Genomic DNA, 21742 nt, shown 5'->3' on the forward strand with positions numbered 1-21742 from the left:
ATAGCCACACAATAATACCCCCAGTTGAAATTATGCCACACAGTACTGTAACTTTATTCACATTATATCATGCAATAGTGTCTCTTATTCACGTTACATCACACAGTAGTACCACGTTACTCCTCACAGTAGTGCCCCTTATTCACATTGCACCACACCATATTGCTCTATATTCACATTAGACCACACAGTAGTGCCCTTTCTATACGTTACGCCACAAAGTACTGTAGTACACCTTATACACATAATGCCGCACATTAGTAATGCATTTCATATGCAGATAGAGCCACAGTCACACATAGAATATAGGCATACTGCATATCATTTTAATCAGCAGAAGCTGCTTGTGCCCCAAGGCATTCCAAATGCCCTATGCATTTGCCTAGTTTGCCTATGCCTAGGGCTGGCTCTGAATAGCCCCCCAGTATATTTACCCATTGTGGTATTGTACATACTGAATTCACATCTGCTTCTGCTCTCTGTTCCCAGTTCTGCACACAAGGCCTGATTGAGGGATGGACGAAATGGCGCTGTTCCGTGCATGTGCCGCGATCTCACTGCGCATGCGTCAAGTTCCCGCTCGCAATGACACTCTTAGCTGTCACTTTTCCTGCTCTACCTCTTTGATGTTGATCGTACAAATGGCTTTTCCCCTGAAAGCGAGTTTGACTTATCTTGACCCATGTAAAATTGCCATGTTGCATGCAGTAGTGTAGCGCGGTATGGTCTCGACAACTGTGATGCATGATAATTATAACATCCTCATCGTCAGAGTTATTGCTGGGCATGGCGCAAGATGGGATCGGAGGACGATCAATGCGCCCAATCTGGACTGCCATCTGCTCACCACTATAGCTAAGTCTCATCCGATTTGGATACCTGTGTATGGCCATTTTAAACTATGACCGTGTCATTCGATTCTCAAGACGAGCCGCAGGATTGCCACTTGTGTGGCCTTCTGTAGTCTAATTACATCATATAATTCACCTCATTATTTCAGTGATATCTGGCATGGCTTGAGTTATTGCATTGGGATGACTATGGCTACAATTATAACATTGTGAAATCTGCCCTAGTGTTTCCAATAAGCACAGGCTACCTCTTGCCCCGTCCACTCTTATTCTACCTTGCGTTACCCCAATCTCCATGTCCACAGCTGCGATATGAGGCCCCACAGCTAACTTGTCCATAGGGACTGTCCAGCTATAAATGGTTGCTGTTAGTGGTGTAATGTATTTTACATGGATTTTTTTATGTCCATTTAAATGGTATATAAATACAGTAACACTTACAGTACATTGGGTCACTGGCAGTGCTGAAAGTAGGGTGGTACGGGGAGGTATGGAGTACCATTAAGAAATATGGTAATGGTACGCAGTACCACCAGCCCACTGCTGGGGCATAATTTATGAGGGGCATTTTTGTGTGTGGGACATAAAATGGTGTCATTGGCATAACTGTGTACGGCATAATGTGTAATAGGCATTATGTTGTGTGGCATAATGTGTAATGGGCATTATGGTGTGGCATAATGTGTAATGGGCATTACGGTGTGGCATAATGTGTAATGGGCATAATGGTGTGTGTCATAATGTGTAATAAACATTACGGTGTGTGGCATAATGTGTAAGAGGCATTACGGTATGTGACATAATGTGGCCATCACCCTATTGTCAGGTAGTCACTCCCCTAGGCACGTGACCATGCCCATTTTCACTATCAGTACCACTAAGAAAAAATGTCTACTTGCACCACTGCTCACTGGTATATAGGTACATCGGGCACCATATGTATACTTATAGTTACCAACTACCTAAAGAAAAGAATGATATTAAAAAAAAAAAAAAAAACAACAATGATTAAAATATCCTTTTAACTTCTATTTGTTCCAGGGTCTGCAAGGAGAACGAGGTGAAAAGGGCACCAGAGGGGAGAAGGTAAGAAACCCCAAAACCCTGCACCTTTGTATTCTTATCTATTAAATCTTGGATTATCTCCAGATAATCTGCTTTATAGGTGTCAGGCAGGAAGTTGGAGTACATAGTATAGATGTGTAATGCGGCTTGGTAGAATATATCGTGTTTCTTTGTGTGGCATCATCTCCACCCAGTAGCCTCGGTCCTCCTTAAAACCTCATCGATGGGGTGAGCAGTCAACCTGTGTCTGCAGGATTCTCATTGGCTATCAGCCTCAGACGACAAACGCAACATTCTCCCAGTAACCTTTGAACGTCTGCTGATCTCATGGTCCAACAATCACCTCGATTAGGTCTATGGTTGTACACTTGGCTTGGTGATATATCCTGAAGCCCCAGATGGTATGGTATGGTTTAGGTCAAGCAGGATGTACATACAGTAAATCCCTGGTATAGTATTATTAAAATAATTATTTATAAAGCACTAACATTTTATGAACTGCTGTGTATTCATGGGTCATTAAATAAATTAACATACAATGACGTTGATAAAGCTAAATATTTATCTTATTTAAAACCCTTTAAGAGGTCTAAGAACACTTTACGCTATTGACGTATGGAGTACCGTAAGGGTACGCACATTGCGTAGCAATCGCTTAGCCGTAGTCGAGACGCTCAAGCGTCACGTTCGCTCACGGCCAAGAGATCACAGGCAGGCACGCTATTGGCTGCCGACTAACGTAATGGTTCGCTATAGCGTAGCGGACGCTCGGGACCACGAGGAGATCACCAGCGGCGCTGACGCTCACAATGTTAAACCTTTATATGTAAACCATGAACAATGCATTATACAGGAAAACCTTAGTGTAGTGATAGAGTGTAGATGCAACACAGTGTAACCTTATTAACTTAAAAGCTGTTCGAGCGTCACCGACGCTCTGAGAATACTTAACACTATAAGAAATACACAAATACCGGGCTTAGGGTCTAACGCCTTATATGAATGTTATACTTGAAAAAGAATAATACAATACAAGTCATACACTACAATATAACATAGACTAACTAACCAGATAACTACACAGGAAATACAATACAATAACGTTTAAGGGAAAATGAGAGAGAAAGAGGAGGAGAGAGAGAGAGAGAGATATGGCTCACAATAACAATAAAGACAATATGATTGCGGAGAAAACTTACGCACAAGGGGAAACGATCGCATGCGCCTTTCTGAATATCCAGCTCCCGATTATCAGTGATGAGAACCGTTGAAGAGAGTGAGCTGGATCAGATCGGCTTGTCTATTTATGCCCCACACACAATACAATTCAATGGTCCCTACAATCTCATTGTTCATTGGACACAGGAATTCGTCTTCGCATTATAACAAAAGGTCATAGGTTGATTCATACAGGTGGGCTGTGTCTATTTCCAACTGCTCAGGTGGGTGGGAAACTAGGTTTCCCGCCGCATGGATAAGTAAGTGCAAATAATAGTAAATGGACATAAACTTCTTATGTCCATAACTATTCGCACGAGCGATTAATCCGCTTCAAACCAACACCGGAATATTGCTAATTAAATACTCTTCCGATGGATACTAAACACCACTGTATGACCCATGTCTGACCCTTCGTATCAAACAAAGAGGGATCTCTTTGTCCATGAACATTCTATATTAACTAAACTTTCAGAATCTATCAAGGGGACCATGATCTACAAAATACATTATATAGTTAAAATATGTAACGATTGAGTCGCACGCTGGGCACACAGAAACTCTACCGTAAATGCGCATACCATGCGCCTGCGGGTGCACGTAACAGCGGGTATGCGCACGCACGGGAGAGCGCACGCATGCGCAGCGCGGACCTGTATGAGGTGCAAATATGGTAGTGTGCATCGTGATATTTTTCTGACTTTGACAACGTGGAACAGAAGGCAATGAAGGAATGGAGCATATGAGCTTGCAATCTAAGATGTCTGGTGTACAAATGATACATAAGGTAATGGAATGATAATTCTAGTTGCTGGTAGGAATTCATGGATACAGGCGATATGCTATTTTATGGCTCCAAGCAGCTGATAATTAACGGCACAGCTCTACTGTATGTTTGCCTTGTGAGCAGTCTTTATAGAAATATGGTACATTATTATTACAGGTTGAGTATCCCATATCCACATATTCCGAAATACGGAATATTCCGAAATACGGACTTTTTTGAGCAAGCGTGAGATAGTGAAACCTTTGTTTTCTGATGGCTCAATGTACACAAACTTTGTTTAATGCACAGAGTTATTAAATATATTGTATTAAATGACCTTCAGGCTGTGTGTATAAGGTGTATATGAAACATAAATGAATTGTGTGAATGTACACACACTTTGTTTAATGCACAAAGTTATTAAAAATGTTGGCTAAAATGACCTTCAGGCTGTGTGTATAAGGTGTATATGAGACATAAATATATTCTGTGCTTAGACTTAGGTCCCATCACCATGATATCTCATTATGGTATGCAATTATTCCAAAATACGGAAAAATCCGATATCCAAAATACTTCTGGTCCCAAGCATTTTGGATAAGGGATACTCAACCTGTATTATTATTATTATTTTTCTTTATTAAACATCCTAATGGCTGATGGATGCCATGTGTGTGAATAAACCCTTAACACTTAACATAATTCTAAAATAAAGACTCAGAGACTTAGGTTTGGCAGAAATTGTTAGCTGACTTATTAAGAACTCTAAATTAAATGCTGAAATAAAGGATTAAATAATGGTGGCCAAGAAAGAACGGCCAACTTCTACCCGCACCCGTACAAATGTACCAACTTAACACTCACTCTAACAACAAACGGTATCCACTCAACCTTCTACCTTAACTACCCAGCCGCCCGGGTGGTGTCGCTGTCCCGACCGGGTGATCCAGCAGATGCATACAGTCAACGAAGGTGAGTGCACCAAACAAACCCAAAATAACCATTAAACATCTGGCTATGACCTAAAAACAGGTAACCTGCCGTTCTTTCCTGCCTAAGCGAAGTTGCTGCTCCCAGTAACTTCGCCCCGCCACCAAAACCTAACGCACTGAAGACACCCCAACAAACAGAGCCTCCAAAAAGATATGTAAACCTTCCCTATCCAAGTGGACACCATCAGGCCGGAAAAGATAGTGATACCAAGACCTGATCCTCTCATGCGGAACCACCGCACCACCAGCCTCCAGTACCCATTTGGCCACAGCTGAGTTAATTTTTTTCCTGGCCTCATCAATCGCCCTACAGTTCTTAGCTCCTCGCCAACGCAACCTGGGCAGAATAAAATACCATATTAATGTGCAGGAAGTCCACGCCCTCTGAATAAGCCCCAAATCTTCCAAAATAGTACCACGTAACTTCAATTGCGACATCTTCCCCAAATTGTTACCACCTAAGTGAAGTACTAATACACCGGGAAACCCATGACACCTCACGTCCTCTAGCAGGAATGCCTTCAAATCACGTCACCTCATACCTCTCACACCTTCCACCTGATTACCTCAGTGCCATGAAAAACAGGCGCCTCACCAGAGGCAACAATTCTAGCTGCCCAGTAAACAAAGGAGTGACCAACAACTCACACCGTGCACCTATCACCCAGTAACCCTATAGGGAATGGAAGAAGATAAAACATTGGTTAGTATGGATCTGCAAGTTGAGACCATACAGTAACTGTGTAGGAGGATCGGCCAAAAGAAAAAAATTGTTGCGAAGTAAACCACAGGGACATTGGTGACCAGCTTCCAGCCAATATGAAGCAACAAAAATACACAAAGGGGAAAGAGTACAAACAATCGAAGGGGGATGGGGGGATGGTGGTGGGGGGGTTAGGGTTGTCGGGGCACACAGATAAAACTCGACCAGAGTAAAAAACGTAAAACCTGCTGAGGGACGTATAATGGAAGCCAATTAGCCAAATCAGATTCAAGAAAGCCAAATTAAGTCCGTCAGGTCAGGTAAAAAATAATTAAAAAACTCCGGACTCACAGCTGCCAGCAGCAGTAAGTAGATAATCCCCGAGTAGGATGGACAGGGAAAACAAACACCAAGCATAACGACTGAACACGACACACACAACTTAACCTACTGTAAACCTTAACACAAAAGATCAGGCCTAATATAACGCTTATAACAGGTAGACCTCCAACGACCCCAAACTTTGATATCATCGATGGGCAAACCCGCCGCTGCCGCCGACGTGGCCGTGCCTATATGAAAGGAATGAGAGCAAAAGTCGCGAGGGGAAAGGCCAACGCTGGTGAGGCAGCGACGCAGCATCCAACTAAACTGGTATTTAGTTAGAGACGAGCCATCATAATGCAACAACCAAGAACCCTCCGAGGAAGGCCTGACCGAGGCATAATGAACAGCCAGAGACACTGGGCAGACGCTCAAGGAAAATGAGGGACCCAAGGAAACCCATTTCCCCCGAGACATCTGTTCTGTCTTAGACCGACGAATCGACACCACAGTGACCTATCGTCAATCCGCACGTCCGAGCGAAGCAAAATTGCATCCAACCTTTTGGAGGGGGCAACCAGCTCCAAAACCCAAAAAGCACCGTGGCAAGCCATAGAGAAAGCCAAACGAAACAGCAGGGACTCAAAAGCCGAGTCGGCTGTGTTCTCAACCGCACCCAGTATAGCAGGGAGAAGTGATGCATCAAGGGGACGCCTTCTATCTGGGGGAACATGTACCACTCATGCCCAACCTTTCAAGGCTTTCGTAATCAGAAAGCTCTTTGTAAAATCGGGAGCCCCTTTAAGCTTCGCGAAAAAGGAAACGCTGGCCAGGTAACGGGAGGTTACTGCTCTGGATCTCCCAGAGACATAGAGCTGCCAAATAAAAGAAAGCATCTGGTGATGCCCGCTCCTACCTGAAAGCCTCAGCCCCTCGGAGATCGAGACCCACTCCGTCCAAGCCTGACGATACGCCCGAAGTGTACTCGGGGCGATGGAATACTTCACTAACCCCTTTAATCCGGCTCGATCACTTGCCAAAGAGCGGCAGAGAACCCCAACAATATCAGCAAGCAGCACAAGCGCACAAAACTTTTACCATTGGCACCTAGATAGCACATCGGCCACGCCATTATCCACCCCTGGGACATGGTGCGCCCAAAAGAGCACATTGTAGCGCAAGCATTGCAGTGTCAACTGAGCCAAAATGCGCAATACCAAGAATGATTTGGCCCGCTGATTATTGATTGCGTGCACCACGCCCAGATTATCACACCTGAACAGGATGCTGTGATCGCGCAACTGTCTTCCCCAAACTTCCACGGCTACCATGATAGGAAAGAGTTCCAACAGCAAAAGATCTTTAGTCAAACCCCTCTCAAACCAGCACCGTGGCCAAGAAGCAGCGCACCAAGAACCAGCTAGATAACAGCCAAAACCAACAGACCCTGCTGCGTCCATGAATAACTGCAAGCTAAAATTATTGACTGTAGGAGCCAACCAGACCCGAACACCATTAAAGTCGTCCAGAAACGAAGCCCAAATGGCCAAATCCCGCTTTATCTCTCAAGATAATCTAATCAAGTGATGGGACCAACTTTCGACAAAAGAGTCTGCCCATCAAGATGACTCTGCAGGCAAAATTCAACAGGTCCAAAAGCAATTAGGCCTACCGAAGCGTAACCTTACATGCCGCCACACACTGCAGGATGCACTGGCGCAATTTTTCCACTTTATCACGGGGCAGGCTGCAACAGCCCGCCGCAGTGTCTATTTGGATCCCCAAAAAAGACAAACATGACACAGGGCCCTCCGTCGTCTCCGCTGCGATCGGGACGCCAAAATGTGAGAACAAGGCCCGCAAACTAAAAAGGAGCTCTGAGCAACAATCGGAACCTGCAGGTCAACGCAAAGGAAGTAATGGGCGAGACCCCAACCTCCCGACGAAAACTCCACACACCAATGCAAGAAGGAGCTGAAACAGAACACCCCATTGGTAAGCACTTGTCAATGAAATATTTGGTCCCGATTCTGAAGCCCATACACCTAAATGATTTTGGGTGAAGCTGGAGCAGACGAAAAGCCGATTCAACGTTAATCTTAGCCATGATGGCCCCAGGCCCGTAGCCCCGAACGATATCCAGAACATCGTCAAATGACCGGTAGACCACCGAACAATACTCGGGTGGAATGGCGTTGTTAACAGAACGCTCTGATGGGTAAGAAAGATGTTGAATGAGCCTAAACTTACCTGGAGCCTTCTTCGGAACAACGCCCACTGGAGAAATAACCAAATTCTCCAACAGGGGTTGCGAAAAAGGACCCGCCATGCGGCCAAGCTGGATCTCCTTCCCCACCTTGTTGCGTAGTACCTCAGGAAAAGACCGGGCTGACTACAGGTTCCGATAAGAGCCAATGTGAATTTCACCCCGAATTGGTAACCGAAAACCATAACTAAAACCCTCAATAAGGAAACACCCTACATCTTGATCCTCAAACCAAGACAACCATTTAAGCATAGCCCCTAACCGTACTGGGGTAGGAGCCCTACTAAGAGGACGCCACAGTAACGCGCTTGGCAGGCCCGGAATAGCCTGCCTTCGGGGCAGAGTGCCCGCCTCGAAAGCAGTTGGAGGCAGGGTGGGACCCATCGCAATGCAAGCAGAGGTGTCGAAACCGACACCATTGCCCGACGGAACATGTGGAATTATTGAAGGCAAAGCATTTGCCTTTAGCTGGACCAGGCCCTTGTGAATGAGTAGGCGCGCCGCATCACCTCTCCTGAGGAGCTTCCCCATAGGTCTGCGACCTCCTACTCATCTTGCTGCGCCCTGGAAACATCCATCCACACCTCAACATCTTTACAACCAAAGTCTATGACATGCAAACAATCCTGCTTGCATCTAAACTTGTCGTCGTATACCCTCCAGGCAACCTCAGAATACCTGCGCTGCATATCATGAATCATGTGTATATAGCAGATTATGTTAATGTGTTCACTCGGCCAATCCTCCAGATAACAGGCTGCGAAAACGCAGAATCTGGCCAACCAAGCATCATAAGACTGAAAGGCTTCCACTCTAATCCCAATTTTCATTCTAGCGGCCTTAAACTCCTCCTTGGCTTCATCGGTCAAAGTGAACACATACACAGTCTCCTTTTTGAATTTTCTTGCGGCAACTCTCGCGCAGCCTGCACAACACGGCCGTGTAGTCACAATGGACGACACCTTGCAGGTTGCGTCGCTTCCATTACCTGCGGGAAATCTCAGAGGCCCTTTTGTGCTAGGCACCGTGTTGGCGTTTGCCTGCTTCCTACTTCACATATCTGGCCACATATTTGCGGTCCGGCGCTGCGCTACTGACTGAAGATCTGAGCGAAGAAGAAGAGGAAGAGGAGCTGGCCCGAGAGAAAGAAGAGAAAGAAGAGCATGACAGTTCCCTGACAGACTCACCAGACTCCTTAACTGACGCGTCCGGCTGACCGCCCGCAGATGTAGAATAGCCCTCGATGTCCAGCGGCTCACCCGAGTCCTCTTCATGATCTGAAAAACAAGGCAAATCCGGCTCCGGAGCCCCAGAGCCGGGAAACAGGGAAGAAACCGACACAGCAGGCTGCACCCTATTCCTCGGATTGGACCTAAAGGAAGCAACCCCAGAGCTCTGCCCCCTACGGCCAGAACTGCCTGCAGTCGGCGCCATGGCTGACACTAGAGGGGAGAGAGCGTCCGCCATAGAGGAAAAAGCTGCAGACAACTGGGAGGGGTCAAATGCAGAAGGCGAATAACCAGTGGAGGTGCCCGCCCGATGATTCGAGGGCACCCGTGAACCACTACGGCCACGACCCATACAGAATCGTAATCGGCGCACCCAGCCCCCGGGTCATGGCGGTCACGAGGGGAATGGCTGGTCGTGGCAGCAATAGGAGTCACGGGCCTCCCCTCACTAAAATGGGCGCCATCCCACACTGCCCTTGCCAGACCTCACCCGGCTGCCGGAAGCCGCCGCACGCCCGACCTGCGCGCACCCGCGACGAGGCTCTAAGCGGGGCCTGGACTACGGCAGCCGCCTGTCCAAACGCCGCACCCACCCGTCCACCCACCGCTGTCGGCCTCCCCTGCCGCGCTCTGTTCCCCGCTGCAGTGCCAGACGCGGCAGCAGAGGCCGGGAAACCTGCGGCCGTCCGCACACCACGTGGCTGTGAAGGCGAGGACGCTGCAGGGATGGCAGGGGGGGACAGGAGGGGATCGTCCATGGCCGTGGCTAGGCCATCCACGGAAACTGCGATGTACCGGGCCGGGATGCGCGCAGAACACCGGGGGCGCGACAAAGCCATGAATCAGCAGCAGCAGAGGAGCACTGAATATATTTAAATAATACATCCCTAGCCTCACTTCTAAAATTATATATGCATATATTTCATTGTCATTTATTTGATTAGAACCCGTGTCCTGTTACTCTGCTGAAAGCAGACACATTACTAATATAGAGCTATGTGTTCCTGCATGGCATAATATCACAGACAGGAGCACAATGCCAGAGGACTTACCCTGACTCCAAGAACAGGAAAAAGAGGAAGCTCCTCCTCTTCTCACCCCATATCAAGCGACTGGCTTCTACCAACTTACATCCCTATTGGATGGCTAGTCACCTGACTCCCACAAGGACATCCCCAGCCTATGGATGTTTAACCCTCTCCACTCCTGTTTCAGTCATTTCGTTCTTATATGGCGCCACATAGTATCTGCAGACCCTAACAAAGTACAGAAACAAATGGGCAAAACAAGAAAACAGTGTCTTACAGTACAAGTCAATGTAGGACAAGTACAGGGTTTATAAACATTGCTGCATCAGCCGACAGGACACTGAAATAATCAACAGGGGGCAGAAACAGAGGGTTAGGTGCCGTTGTAGGGAGTATGGAGTAGAAGATAGTATAAGTAAGAGACGTAAAAGAACATGAGGGAAGAGGATCCTGCTCGTGAGAGCTTACATTCTAAAGGGGAGGGTCAGACAGACCAGGGTGACACAGATGGGGTAGACAGTGAGCGTGGAAAAGAGGGACAGAGGGTTAGGGTGAGACACGGCTGGGTTTGGTGAAGAAGTGGGTCTTGAGAGCCCATTTGAAGTTTTGTAGAGAGGTGGAGAGTCTGAGGGGGAGAGGTAGGGAATTCCAGAGAAGTGGTGCAGCACGTGAGAAATCTTGGAGGTAGGAGTGGGAGGAAGTAATCTGTAGGCAGGAGAGGCGGCGTGCATTAGCAGAGCGAAGAGGACGGGTGGGAGTGTAAAGGGAGATAAGGTCAGAGATGTAGATGGGAGAGGAGTGAGTGAGTGCTTTGTGAGTGTGAGAAGCTTGAAATGGATTCTGAAAGGGAAGGGGAGCCAGTGAAAGTCTAGTAAGAGAGGAGAGGTGGACGTAGTGCGTTTGGTGAGGAAGATGAGCTGGGCAGCAGCATTGAGGATAGATTGGAGTGGAGAGATATATGTGTCAGGGAGGCCAGTCAGGAGGAGATTACAGTAGTCCAGTCTGGAGATGACCAGTGAGTGGATGAGGGTCTTAGTGGCATCCTGGGTGAGAAAGGCTCTGATCCTGGAGATGTTTTTGAGATGAAACTCACAGGTTTGTGAGAGGTGCTTAATGTGTGCTTGAAGGAGAGGGAGGAGTCAAGGATTACGCCAAGACAGCGCACTTGGGGGCTAGAGGAGATAGTAGTGCCATCAATAGAAGATGAACTTGTGGGAGGTGAGGTTATGCGGGAGGGAGGGAAGATGATCAGCTCAGTCTTAAGGCTAGTACACACTGGCCGATATATCGTCCGCTCTCTTGAACGGCCGATATATCGCGGGTCCGTCGGCCAGTGTGTACGGCCAATACGTCTGTGAACTCTGTTGTTCACAGACGTATCGCGTCTGCCCCGCAGCACAGCCGACGTCCAGTATATCTACCGATATATTGGCGCGTCGCTGTGTGCGTACGGCGGTCAGCCGACCGCCCGTACACATGCCGCCGCGGCCGGCGGTGATTAACAGCTGAACTGGGCGGGCGTGTGTACACGCCCGCCAAGTTCATGACGTCAGTCCCCCACGGATCGGGCAGTGTGTATGCACAGCACACTGCCCTATCCGTCCATAGATATATCTGCAGATCAATTGATCTACAGATATATCTTTCCAGTGTGTACCCACCTTTAGACATGTTAAGTTTAAGAAAGCGCTGGGACATCCAAACAGAGATAGCAGAGAGACAGGTGGAGATACGAGTGAGGAGAGTGGGGGTGAGCTCTGGAGAGGAAAGATAGATTTGAGTAACATCAGCATAGAGATGATATTGGAAGTCAAAAGAGATAATGAGCTCACCTAAAGAGGACGTATATAGAGAGGATAGGAGAGCGCTGATAACAGAACCTTGGGGGTACATTGTTAAATGTTAATACATTTAATGTAACATTAATGTCGTATTCTACATGGAGCATAATCATGGCTGCATTGCACATCCCTATAGGACGGACATGGGTGGTTATTCTGAGTTGTTCGCTCGTTGCTGTTTTTCGCAACGGAGCGATTAGGTGGAAAATGCGCATGCGCATGATACGCAGTGTGCATGCGTTAAGTTATTTAACACAAAACTTTGTAGATTTACACAAGCTCCAGCAACGTTTTTTCAATGCTCGAGTGATCGTAGTGTGATTGACAGGAAGTGGGGGTTTCTGGGCGGCAACATGGCGTTTTCAGGGAGTGTGCTAAAAAACGCAGGCGTGCCAGGTACAAACGCAGGAGTGGCTGGAGAAACTGGGGAGTGGCAGGCCGAACGCAGGGCGTGTTTGTGACGTCAAACCAGGAACTAAACGGACCGAGGTGATCGCAATCTAGGAGTAGGTCTGGAGCTACTCAGAAACTGCAAAGAATTATTTAGTAGCAGTTTTGCTAATCTTTCATTCGCAATTCTGCTAAGCTAAGATACACTCCCAGAGGGCGGCGGCCTAGCGTTTGCAATGCTGCTAAAAGCAGCTAGCGAGCGAACAACTCGGAATGAGGGCCATGGTGAGGATGAGATTCATAGTTTTTATTTTGCACATTTATTTATTTCACCAAGAGATCTTGGGATTGATTATGAAGCACCAGACTGAAAAGCACAGACTCCTCTCTTAAGGACAAGCAGTCTCTGGCTCTCTTAATGCACCTGTACTATTAAATAACTATTTCTGACCTTAAACCGATACGCCTAGCAGGTCCATTCTACTCTGACTACAGCAGAACAAGGTAATATAGAGCATAATGTGGCGCACGCAGGGGGGGTCCTGAGTACCCAGAAACCCCACCCCCTGACTGGCCATTTTTTACTTCATGTGGTGTGGGTTAGTCACATTTTACATGGCGCAATTCGAGGCAAGGTGTATGTGTACACATCTGTATCTATCTATCTATCTATCTATCTATCTATCTATCTATCTATCTATCTATCTATCTATCTATCTATCTCATACAGTATCTATCTATATCTATCTGTCTGTCTGTCTAATACAGTATCTATCTATCTATCTATCTATCTATCTATCTATCTATCTATCTATCTATCTATCTATCTATCTATCTATCTATCACAGTATCTATATCTATCTGTCTGTCTGTCTATCTATCTTATATCTATCTATCTATCTATCTATCTATCTATCTATCTATCTATCTATCTATCTCAAATGTATCTAATATCTGTCTATCTATCTATCTATCTATCTATCTATCTATCTATCTATCTATCTATCTATCTATCTATCTATCTCAAATGTATCTAATATCTATCTATCTATCTATCTATCTATCTATCTATCTATCTATCTATCTATCTATCTATCTATCTATCTACATATAGGCCCTCATTCCGAGTTGTTCGCTCGCAAGGCGATTTTAGCAGTATTGCACACGCTAAGCCGCCGCCTACTGGGAGTGAATCTTAGCATCTTAAAATTGCGAACGATGTATTCGCAATATTGCGATTACACATCTCGTAGCAGTTTCAGAGTAGCTTCAGACTTACTCGGCATCTGCGATCAGTTCAGTGCTTATCGTTCCTGGTTTGACGTCACAAACACACCCAGCGTTCGCCCAGACACTCCTCCGTTTCTCCGGCCACTCCCGCGTTTTTTCTGGAAACGGTAGCGTTTTTTCCCACACGCCCATAAAACGGCCTGTTTCCGCCCAGTAACACCCATTTCCTGTCAATCACACTACGATCGCCTGAGCGAAGAAAAAGCCATGAGTAAAAATACAACTTCATAGCAAATTTACTTGGCGCAGTCGCAGTGCGGACATTGCGCATGCGCACTAAGCGGAAAAACGCTGCGATGCGAAGAAATTTTCAGAGCGAACGACTCGGAATGACCTCCATAATTTTTTACAAATATATGCAGAATTCAGTAAGAAGACCTTTGGATTCCATCTGCATACGTAGATTCATACAGTATATAATGTATCTGTAGCTTTGTGTGTGCGGTTGCTGTAATAGCCCATCAGAGTAATCACTTTTAATCAGATATGAATCATATGATCCCTGAAATCCAGAGATCTATGCTTGGAGACAGCTGGGAGGATTTCTCTGCTCCGTTGCGAGACCTATATTCCCCCAGTCTAATTACACCGGCGCACCTCACGCCGCCAATATATTCTGCCGGATCTGCCGGGACACGATTAGTGAGAAAATGCATTAGTAAAATATGTCATAAAACAGTCAATTTGATTAGTCCTCATCTGCATTACAGCCCGTCCTCGGATTCCACTGAAACATTTTCATTTCTCATTAAACAATATGAGTGGAAAGGGCCCCGAGTACATTTACACCTTCATCCATTTTAATAAAGCTTAGTATAGACCATTATCATAGAAGGGAATATAAATAGTGGCGCTTCAAACGCCGGGCCCCTGGAGTGCGCTGTGCACCTGGGAAATAACACTGTGCAAATAGAATTAGCAGCGGTTGGTACATTAATACAATTTAATAGAAGTATTATTGCCTTATATGTATTCATTAGAGGGGATGATGGATGGACGGAACTAGATAAGCCATAAGTGGTGGATGGAAATTGTTTCTGCAAACGATTAATGAGTTATAGATGTCATTTTATCCAGCATTGTAAATTAGCATGGAGCCTCACACGTACAGAGGCTTTAAAGGAAGATGATTTGTTCAAATGTAACTGGCCCCAAATGAAGGAACACAATGTACCAGCCACAAGGAATGTATAGAACATATTAATTACATGCGCTGATATGAGAAACATTCCATATGCCTCATTTTTGGGCTGTCAGTGCCAAAGTCTATCTAACAGGCAGAAAAACTCAATCAAACACATATATACTGTATAACACCCACAGCCGGCCCTAGGCATAGGCAAATGCCTAGGGCAGGGGTGGGGAACCTCCGGCCCGCATATAAGGCCCGCAAAGCCGTTTGCTCAGGCCCACCCGCTTCTCTCAGTGAGACACGCCGCCGCACAGTCCGGCGGCAGCGTGTCTCAGCTGTCAGAACAGAGAGGAGAGCGCGGCTTTGTCGGGTGGGAGCGGTGGCGTTTAGGACTTGAAACCAGCCGCCGGTTCGTGAGCCAATCAGGAGCCGCGGCTCTGATTGGCTCTCGAACCGGCAGCTGGTTTCAAGTCCTACACGCCGCTGCCCAACATAGCCGCGCTATGTTGGGGTGGGGGTGGGGGGCGGGGGGGCATTTGTATACCTGGCACTGTGAGGGGCATCTGTATACCTGGCACTGTGGGGGCATCTGTATACCTTGCACTGTGGGGACATCTGTATACCTGGCACTTTGAGGGGCATTTGTATACCTGGCACTGTGGGGGCATCTGTATACCTGGCACTGTGGGGACATCTGTATACCTGGCACTGTGGGGGGCATTTGTATACCTGGCACTGTGGGGACATATGTATACCTGGCACTGTGAGAGGCATCTGTATACCTGGCACTGTGGGGGCATCTGTATACCTGGCACTGTGGGGCAATTGTGAATCTGGCACTGCACTATTGGGGGCATATGTGTATCACGTCCCATTTTAACTGCCCACACCCATTTTCTCTAACGTCCTAGTGGATGCTGGGGACTCCGTCAGGACCATGGGGAATAGCGGCTCCGCAGGAGACAGGGCACAAAAGTAAAAGCTTTAGGATCAGGTGGTGTGCACTGGCTCCTCCCCCCATGACCCTCCTCCAAGCCTCAGTTAGATTTTTGTGCCCGGCCGAGAAGGGTGCAATCTAGGTGGCTCTCCTAAAGAGCTGCTTAGAGTAAAAGTTTGTTAGGTTTTTTATTTTCAGTGAGTCCTGCTGGCAACAGGCTCACTGCTACGAGGGACTTAGGGGAGAGAAGTGAACTCACCTGCGTGCAGGATGGATTGGCTTCTTAGGCTACTGGACACCATTAGCTCCAGAGGGAGTCGGAACACAGGTCTCACCCTGGGGTTCGTCCCGGAGCCGCGCCGCCGACCCCCCTTGCAGATGCCGAAAAGTGAAGGTCCAGAAACGGCGGCAGAAGACTCTTCAGTCTTCATAAGGTAGCGCACAGCACTGCAGCTGTGCGCCATTGTTGTCAGCACACTTCATAGCAGCGGTCACTGAGGGTGCAGGGCGCTGGGGGGGGGCGCCCTGGGCAGCAATGATAGTACCTTATTCTGGCTAAAAATACATCACATATAGCCCCTGGGGGCTATATGGATGTTTTTAACCCCTGCCAGGTCTCAGAAAAACGGGAGAAGAAGCCCGCCGAAAAGGGGGCGGGGCCTATTCTCCTCAGCACACAGCGCCATTTTCCCTCACAGAAATGCTGGTGGGAAGGCTCCCAGGCTCTCCCCTGCACTGCACTACAGAAACAGGGTTAAAACAGAGAGGGGGGGCACTGATTTGGCGATATGACTACATATATTAAAATGCTATAAGGGAAAAGCACTTATATAAAGGTTGTCCCTGTATAATTATAGCGTTTTTGGTGTGTGCTGGCAAACTCTCCCTCTGTCTCCCCAAAGGGCTAGTGGGTCCTGTCCTCTATCAGAGCATTCCCTGTGTGTGTGCTGTGTGTCGGTACGTGTGTGTCGACATGTATGAGGACGATGTTGGGAGGCGGAGCAAATTGCCTGTAATGGTGATGTCACTCTCTAGGGAGTCGACACCGGAATAGATGGCTTATTTAAGGAATTACGTGATAATGTCAACACGCTGCAAGTCGGTTGACGACATGAGACGGCCGGCAAACATATTAGTATCTGTCCAGGCGTCTAAAACACCGTCAGGGACGTTATAATGCCCATTTTACCTCAGTCGGTCGACACAGACACAGACACGGACACTGACTCCAGTGTCGACGGTGAAGAAACAAACGTATTTTCCTTTAGGGCCACACGTTACTTGTTAAGGGCAATGAAGGAGGTGTTACATATTTCTGATACTACAAGTACCACAAAAAAGGGTATTATGTGGGGTGTGGAAAAACTACATATAGTTTTTCCTGAATCAGATAAATTAAATGAAGTGTGTGATGAGGCGCGGGGTTCCCCCGATAGAAAATTATTGGCGGTATACCCTTTCCCGCCAGAAGTTAGGGCGCGTTGGGAAACACCCCTTAGGGTGGATAAGGCGCTCACACGCTTATCAAAACAAGTGGCGGTACCGTCTCCAGATACGGCCGCCCTCAAGGAGCCAGCTGATAGGAGGCTGGAAAATATCCTAAAAAGTATATACACACGTACTGGTGTTATACTGCGACCAGCGATCGCCTCAGCCTGGATGTGCAGCGCGGGGGTGGCTTGGTCGGATTCCCTGACTGAAAATATTGATACCCTTGACAGGGACAGTATTTTATTTACTATAGAGCATTTAAAGAATGCATTTCTATATATGCAAGATGCACAGAGGGATATTTGCACTCTGGCATCAAGAGTAAGTGCGATGTCCATATCTGCCAAAAGATGTTTATGGACACGACAGTGGTCAGGTGATGCAGATTCCAAACGGCACAAAGATGTATTGCCGTATAAAGGGGAGGAGTTATTTGGGGTCGGTCCATCGGACCTGGTGGCCACGGCAACTGCTGGGAAATCCACCGTTTTTACCCTAAGTCACATCTATGCAGAAAAAGACACCGTCTTTTCAGCCTCAGTCCTTTCGTCCCCATAAGCATATCTGCCCAGGGATAGAGGAAAGGGAAGAAGACTGCAGCAGGCAGCCCATTCCCAGGAACAGAAGCCTTCCACCGCTTCTGCCAAGTTCTCAGCATGACGCTGGAGCCGTACAGGACCCCTGGATCCTACAAGTAGTATCCCAGGGGTACAGATTGGAAAGTCGAGACGTTTCCCCTCGCAGGTTCCTGAAGTCTGCTTTACCAACGTCTCCCTCCGACAGGGAGGCAGTATTGGAAACAATTCACAAGCTGTATTCCCAGCAGGTGATAATCAAAGTACCCCTCCTACAACAAGGAAAGGGGTATTATTCCACACTATATTGTGGTACTGAAACCAGAAGGCTCGGTGAGACCTATTCTAAATCTGAAATATTTGAACACTTAAAAAGGTTCAAATCAAGATGGAGTCACTCAGAGCAGTGATAGCGAACCAGGTAGAAGGGGACTATATGGTGTCCCGGGACATCAGGGATGCTTACCTCCATGTCCCAATTTGCCCTTCTCACCAAGGGTATCTCAGGTTCGTGGTACAGAACTGTCACTATCAGTTTCAGACGCTGCCGTTTGGATTGTCCACGGCACTCCGGGTCTTTACCAAGGTAATGCCCGAAATGATGATTCTTCTTCGAAGAAAATGGATGACCTCCTGATAAGAGCAAGGTCCAGAGAACAGTTGGAGGTCGGAGTAGCACTATCTCAAGTAGTTCTACGACAGCACGGGTGGATTCTAAATATTCCAAAACCGCAGTTGTTTCCGACGACACGTCTGCTGTTCCTAGGGATGATTCTGGACATAGTCCAGAAAAAGGAGTTTCTCCCGGAGGAGAAAGCCAGGGAGTTATCCGAGCTAGTCAGGAACCTCCTAAAACCAGGAAAAGTGTCAGTGCATCATTGCACAAGAGTCCTGGGAAAAATGGTGGCTTATTACGAAGCGATTCCATTCGGCAGATTCCACGCAAGAACTTTTCAGTGGGATCTGCTGGACAAATGGTCCGGATCGCATCTTCAGATGCATCAGCGGATAACCCTATCTCCAAGGACAAGGGTGTCTCTCCTGTGGTGGTTACAGAGTGCTCATCTTCTAGAGGGCCGCAGATTCGGCATTCAGGATTGGATGCTGGTGACCACGGAGGCCAGCCTGAGAGGCTGGGGAGCAGTCACACAGGGAAAAAATTTCCAGGGAGTGTGATCAAGTCTGGAGACTTTTCTCCACATAAATATACTGGAGCTAAGGGCAATTTATAATGCTCTAAGCTTAGCAAGACCTCTGCTTCAAGGTCAGCCGGTATTGATCCAGTGGGACAACATCACGGCAGTCGCCCACGTAAACAGACAGGGCGGCACAAGAAGCAGGAGGGCAATGGCAAAAACTGCAAGGATTTTTCGCTGGGCGGAAAATCATGTGATAGCACTGTCAGCAGTGTTCATTCCGGGAGTGGACAACTGGGAAGCAGACTTCCTCAGCAGGCACGACCTCCACCCGGGAGAGTGGGGACTTCATCGGGAAGTTTTCCACATGATTGTGAACCGTTGGGAAAGACCAAAGGTGTACATGATGGCGTCCCGCCTGAACAAAAAACTGGACAGGTATTGCGCCAGGTCAAGAGACTTTCAGGCAATAGCTGTGGACGTTCTGGTAACACCGTGGGCGTACCAGTCGGTGTATGTGTTTCCTCCTCTGCTTCTCATACCCAAGGTATTGAGAATTATAAGACGTAGAGGAGTAAGAACTATACTCGTGGCTCCGGATTGGCCAAGAAGGACTTGGTACCCGGAACTTCAAGAGATACTCACAGAGGACTCATGACCTCTGCCGCTAAGAAGGGACTTGCTTCAGCACGTACCATGTCTGTTCCAAGACTTACCGCGGCTGCGTTTGACGGCATGGCGGTTGAACGCCGGATCCTAAGGGAAAAAGGCATTCCGGAAGAGGTCATTCCTACCCTGGTCAAAGCCAGGAAGGACGTGACCGCACAACATTATCACCACATGTGGCGAAAATATGTTGCGTGGTGTGAGGCCAGGAAAGCTCCACGAAGAAATTTCAACTTGGTCGATTCCTGCATTTCCTGCAAACAGGAGTGTCTATGGGCCTCAGATTGGGGTCCATTAAGGTTCAAATTTCGGCCCTGTCGATTTTCTTCCAGAAAGAATTGGCTTCAGTTCCTGAAGTCCAGAAGTTTGTCAAGGGAGTACTGCATATACAACCCCCTTTTGTGCCTCCAGTGGCACTGTGGGATCTCAACGTAGTGCTGGGATTCCTCAAATCACATTGGTTTAAACCGCTCAAATCTGTGGATTTGAAATATCTCACATGGAAAGTGACCATGATGTTGGCCCTGGCCTCGGCCAGGCGAGTGTCAGCATTGGCGGCTTTGTCTCACAAAAGCCCATATCTGATTGTCCATTCGGACAGGGCAGAGCTGCGGACTCGTCCCCAGTTTCTCCCTAAGGTGGGGTCAGCGTTTCACCTGAACCAGCTTATTGTGGTACCTGCGGCTACTAGGGACTTGGAGGACTCCAAGTTGCTAGATGTTGTCAGGGCCCTGAAAATATCGGTTCCAGGACGGCTGGAGTCAGGAAAACTGACTTGCTGTTATCCTGTAGGCACCCAAAAAACTGGGTGCTCTTGCTTCTAAGCAGACGATTGCTAGTTGGATGTGTAGTACAATTCAGCTTGCACATTCTGTGGCAGGCCTGCCACAGCCAAAATATGTAAATGCCCATTCCACAAGGAAGGTGGGCTCATCCTGGGCGGCTGCCTGAGGGGTCTCGGCTTTACAACTCTGCCGAGCAGCTACGTGGTCGGGGGGAGAACACGTTTGTAAAATTCTACAAATTTGATACCCTGGCTAAAGAGGACCTGGAGTTCTCTCATTCGGTGCTGCAGAGTCATCCGCACTCTCCTGCCCGTTTGGGAGCTTTGGTATAATCCCCATGGTCCTGACGGAGTCCCCAGCATCCACTAGGACGTTAGAGAAAATAAGATTTTACTTACCGATAATTCTATTTCTCGTAGTCCGTAGTGGATGCTGGGCGCCCATCCCAAGTGCGGATTATCTGCAATACTTGTACATAGTTATTGGTACAAAAAATCGGGTTATTATTGTTGTGAGCCATCTTTTCAGAGGCTCCGCTGTTATCATGCTGTTAACTGGGTTCAGATCACAGGTTGTACGGTGTGATTGGTGTGGCTGGTATGAGTCTTACCCGGGATTCAAAATCCTTCCTTATTGTGTACGCTCGTCCGGGCACAGTATCCTAACTGAGGCTTGGAGGAGGGTCATAGGGGGAGGAGCCAGTGCACACCACCTGATCCTAAAGCTTTTACTTTTGTGCCCTGTCTCCTGCGGAGCCGCTATTCCCCATGGTCCTGACGGAGTCCCCAGCATCCACTACGGACTACGAGAAATAGATTTATCGGTAAGTAAAATCTTATTTTTTTTGGCACCTCTAAGTGGCAGACCTACTGGGGGGCAGGGTAATTTTTTAAGTTGAGAATTTTTGTATGGCCCCCGAAGGATTTTATAAATATCCAAATGGCTCTCAGTAGAAAAAAGGTTCCCCACCCCTGGCCTAGGGCATCTGGTATGCCTAGGGGCACAATCAGTTTCTGCTGATTAAAATGATATGCGGCATGCCTATATTCTGTGTGTG

At 47.5% G+C, this 21742-nt stretch overlaps 1 protein-coding gene across 1 annotated transcript in view; it reads left to right on the forward strand.

Annotated features, from left to right (window-relative positions):
• COL22A1 (collagen type XXII alpha 1 chain) overlaps positions 1–21742 on the forward strand; it is a 381368-nt gene that overhangs the window by 62499 nt on the left and 297127 nt on the right. The window contains exon 5 of the mRNA XM_063925140.1: positions 1893–1937. Within this exon, the coding sequence (XP_063781210.1) occupies positions 1893–1937 (45 nt within the window). The remainder of the gene's footprint in view (positions 1–1892; positions 1938–21742) is intronic.

This window comes from Pseudophryne corroboree, chromosome 5 (assembly GCF_028390025.1).
Source record: "Pseudophryne corroboree isolate aPseCor3 chromosome 5, aPseCor3.hap2, whole genome shotgun sequence".
NCBI classification, from domain to species: Eukaryota; Metazoa; Chordata; class Amphibia; order Anura; family Myobatrachidae; genus Pseudophryne; species Pseudophryne corroboree.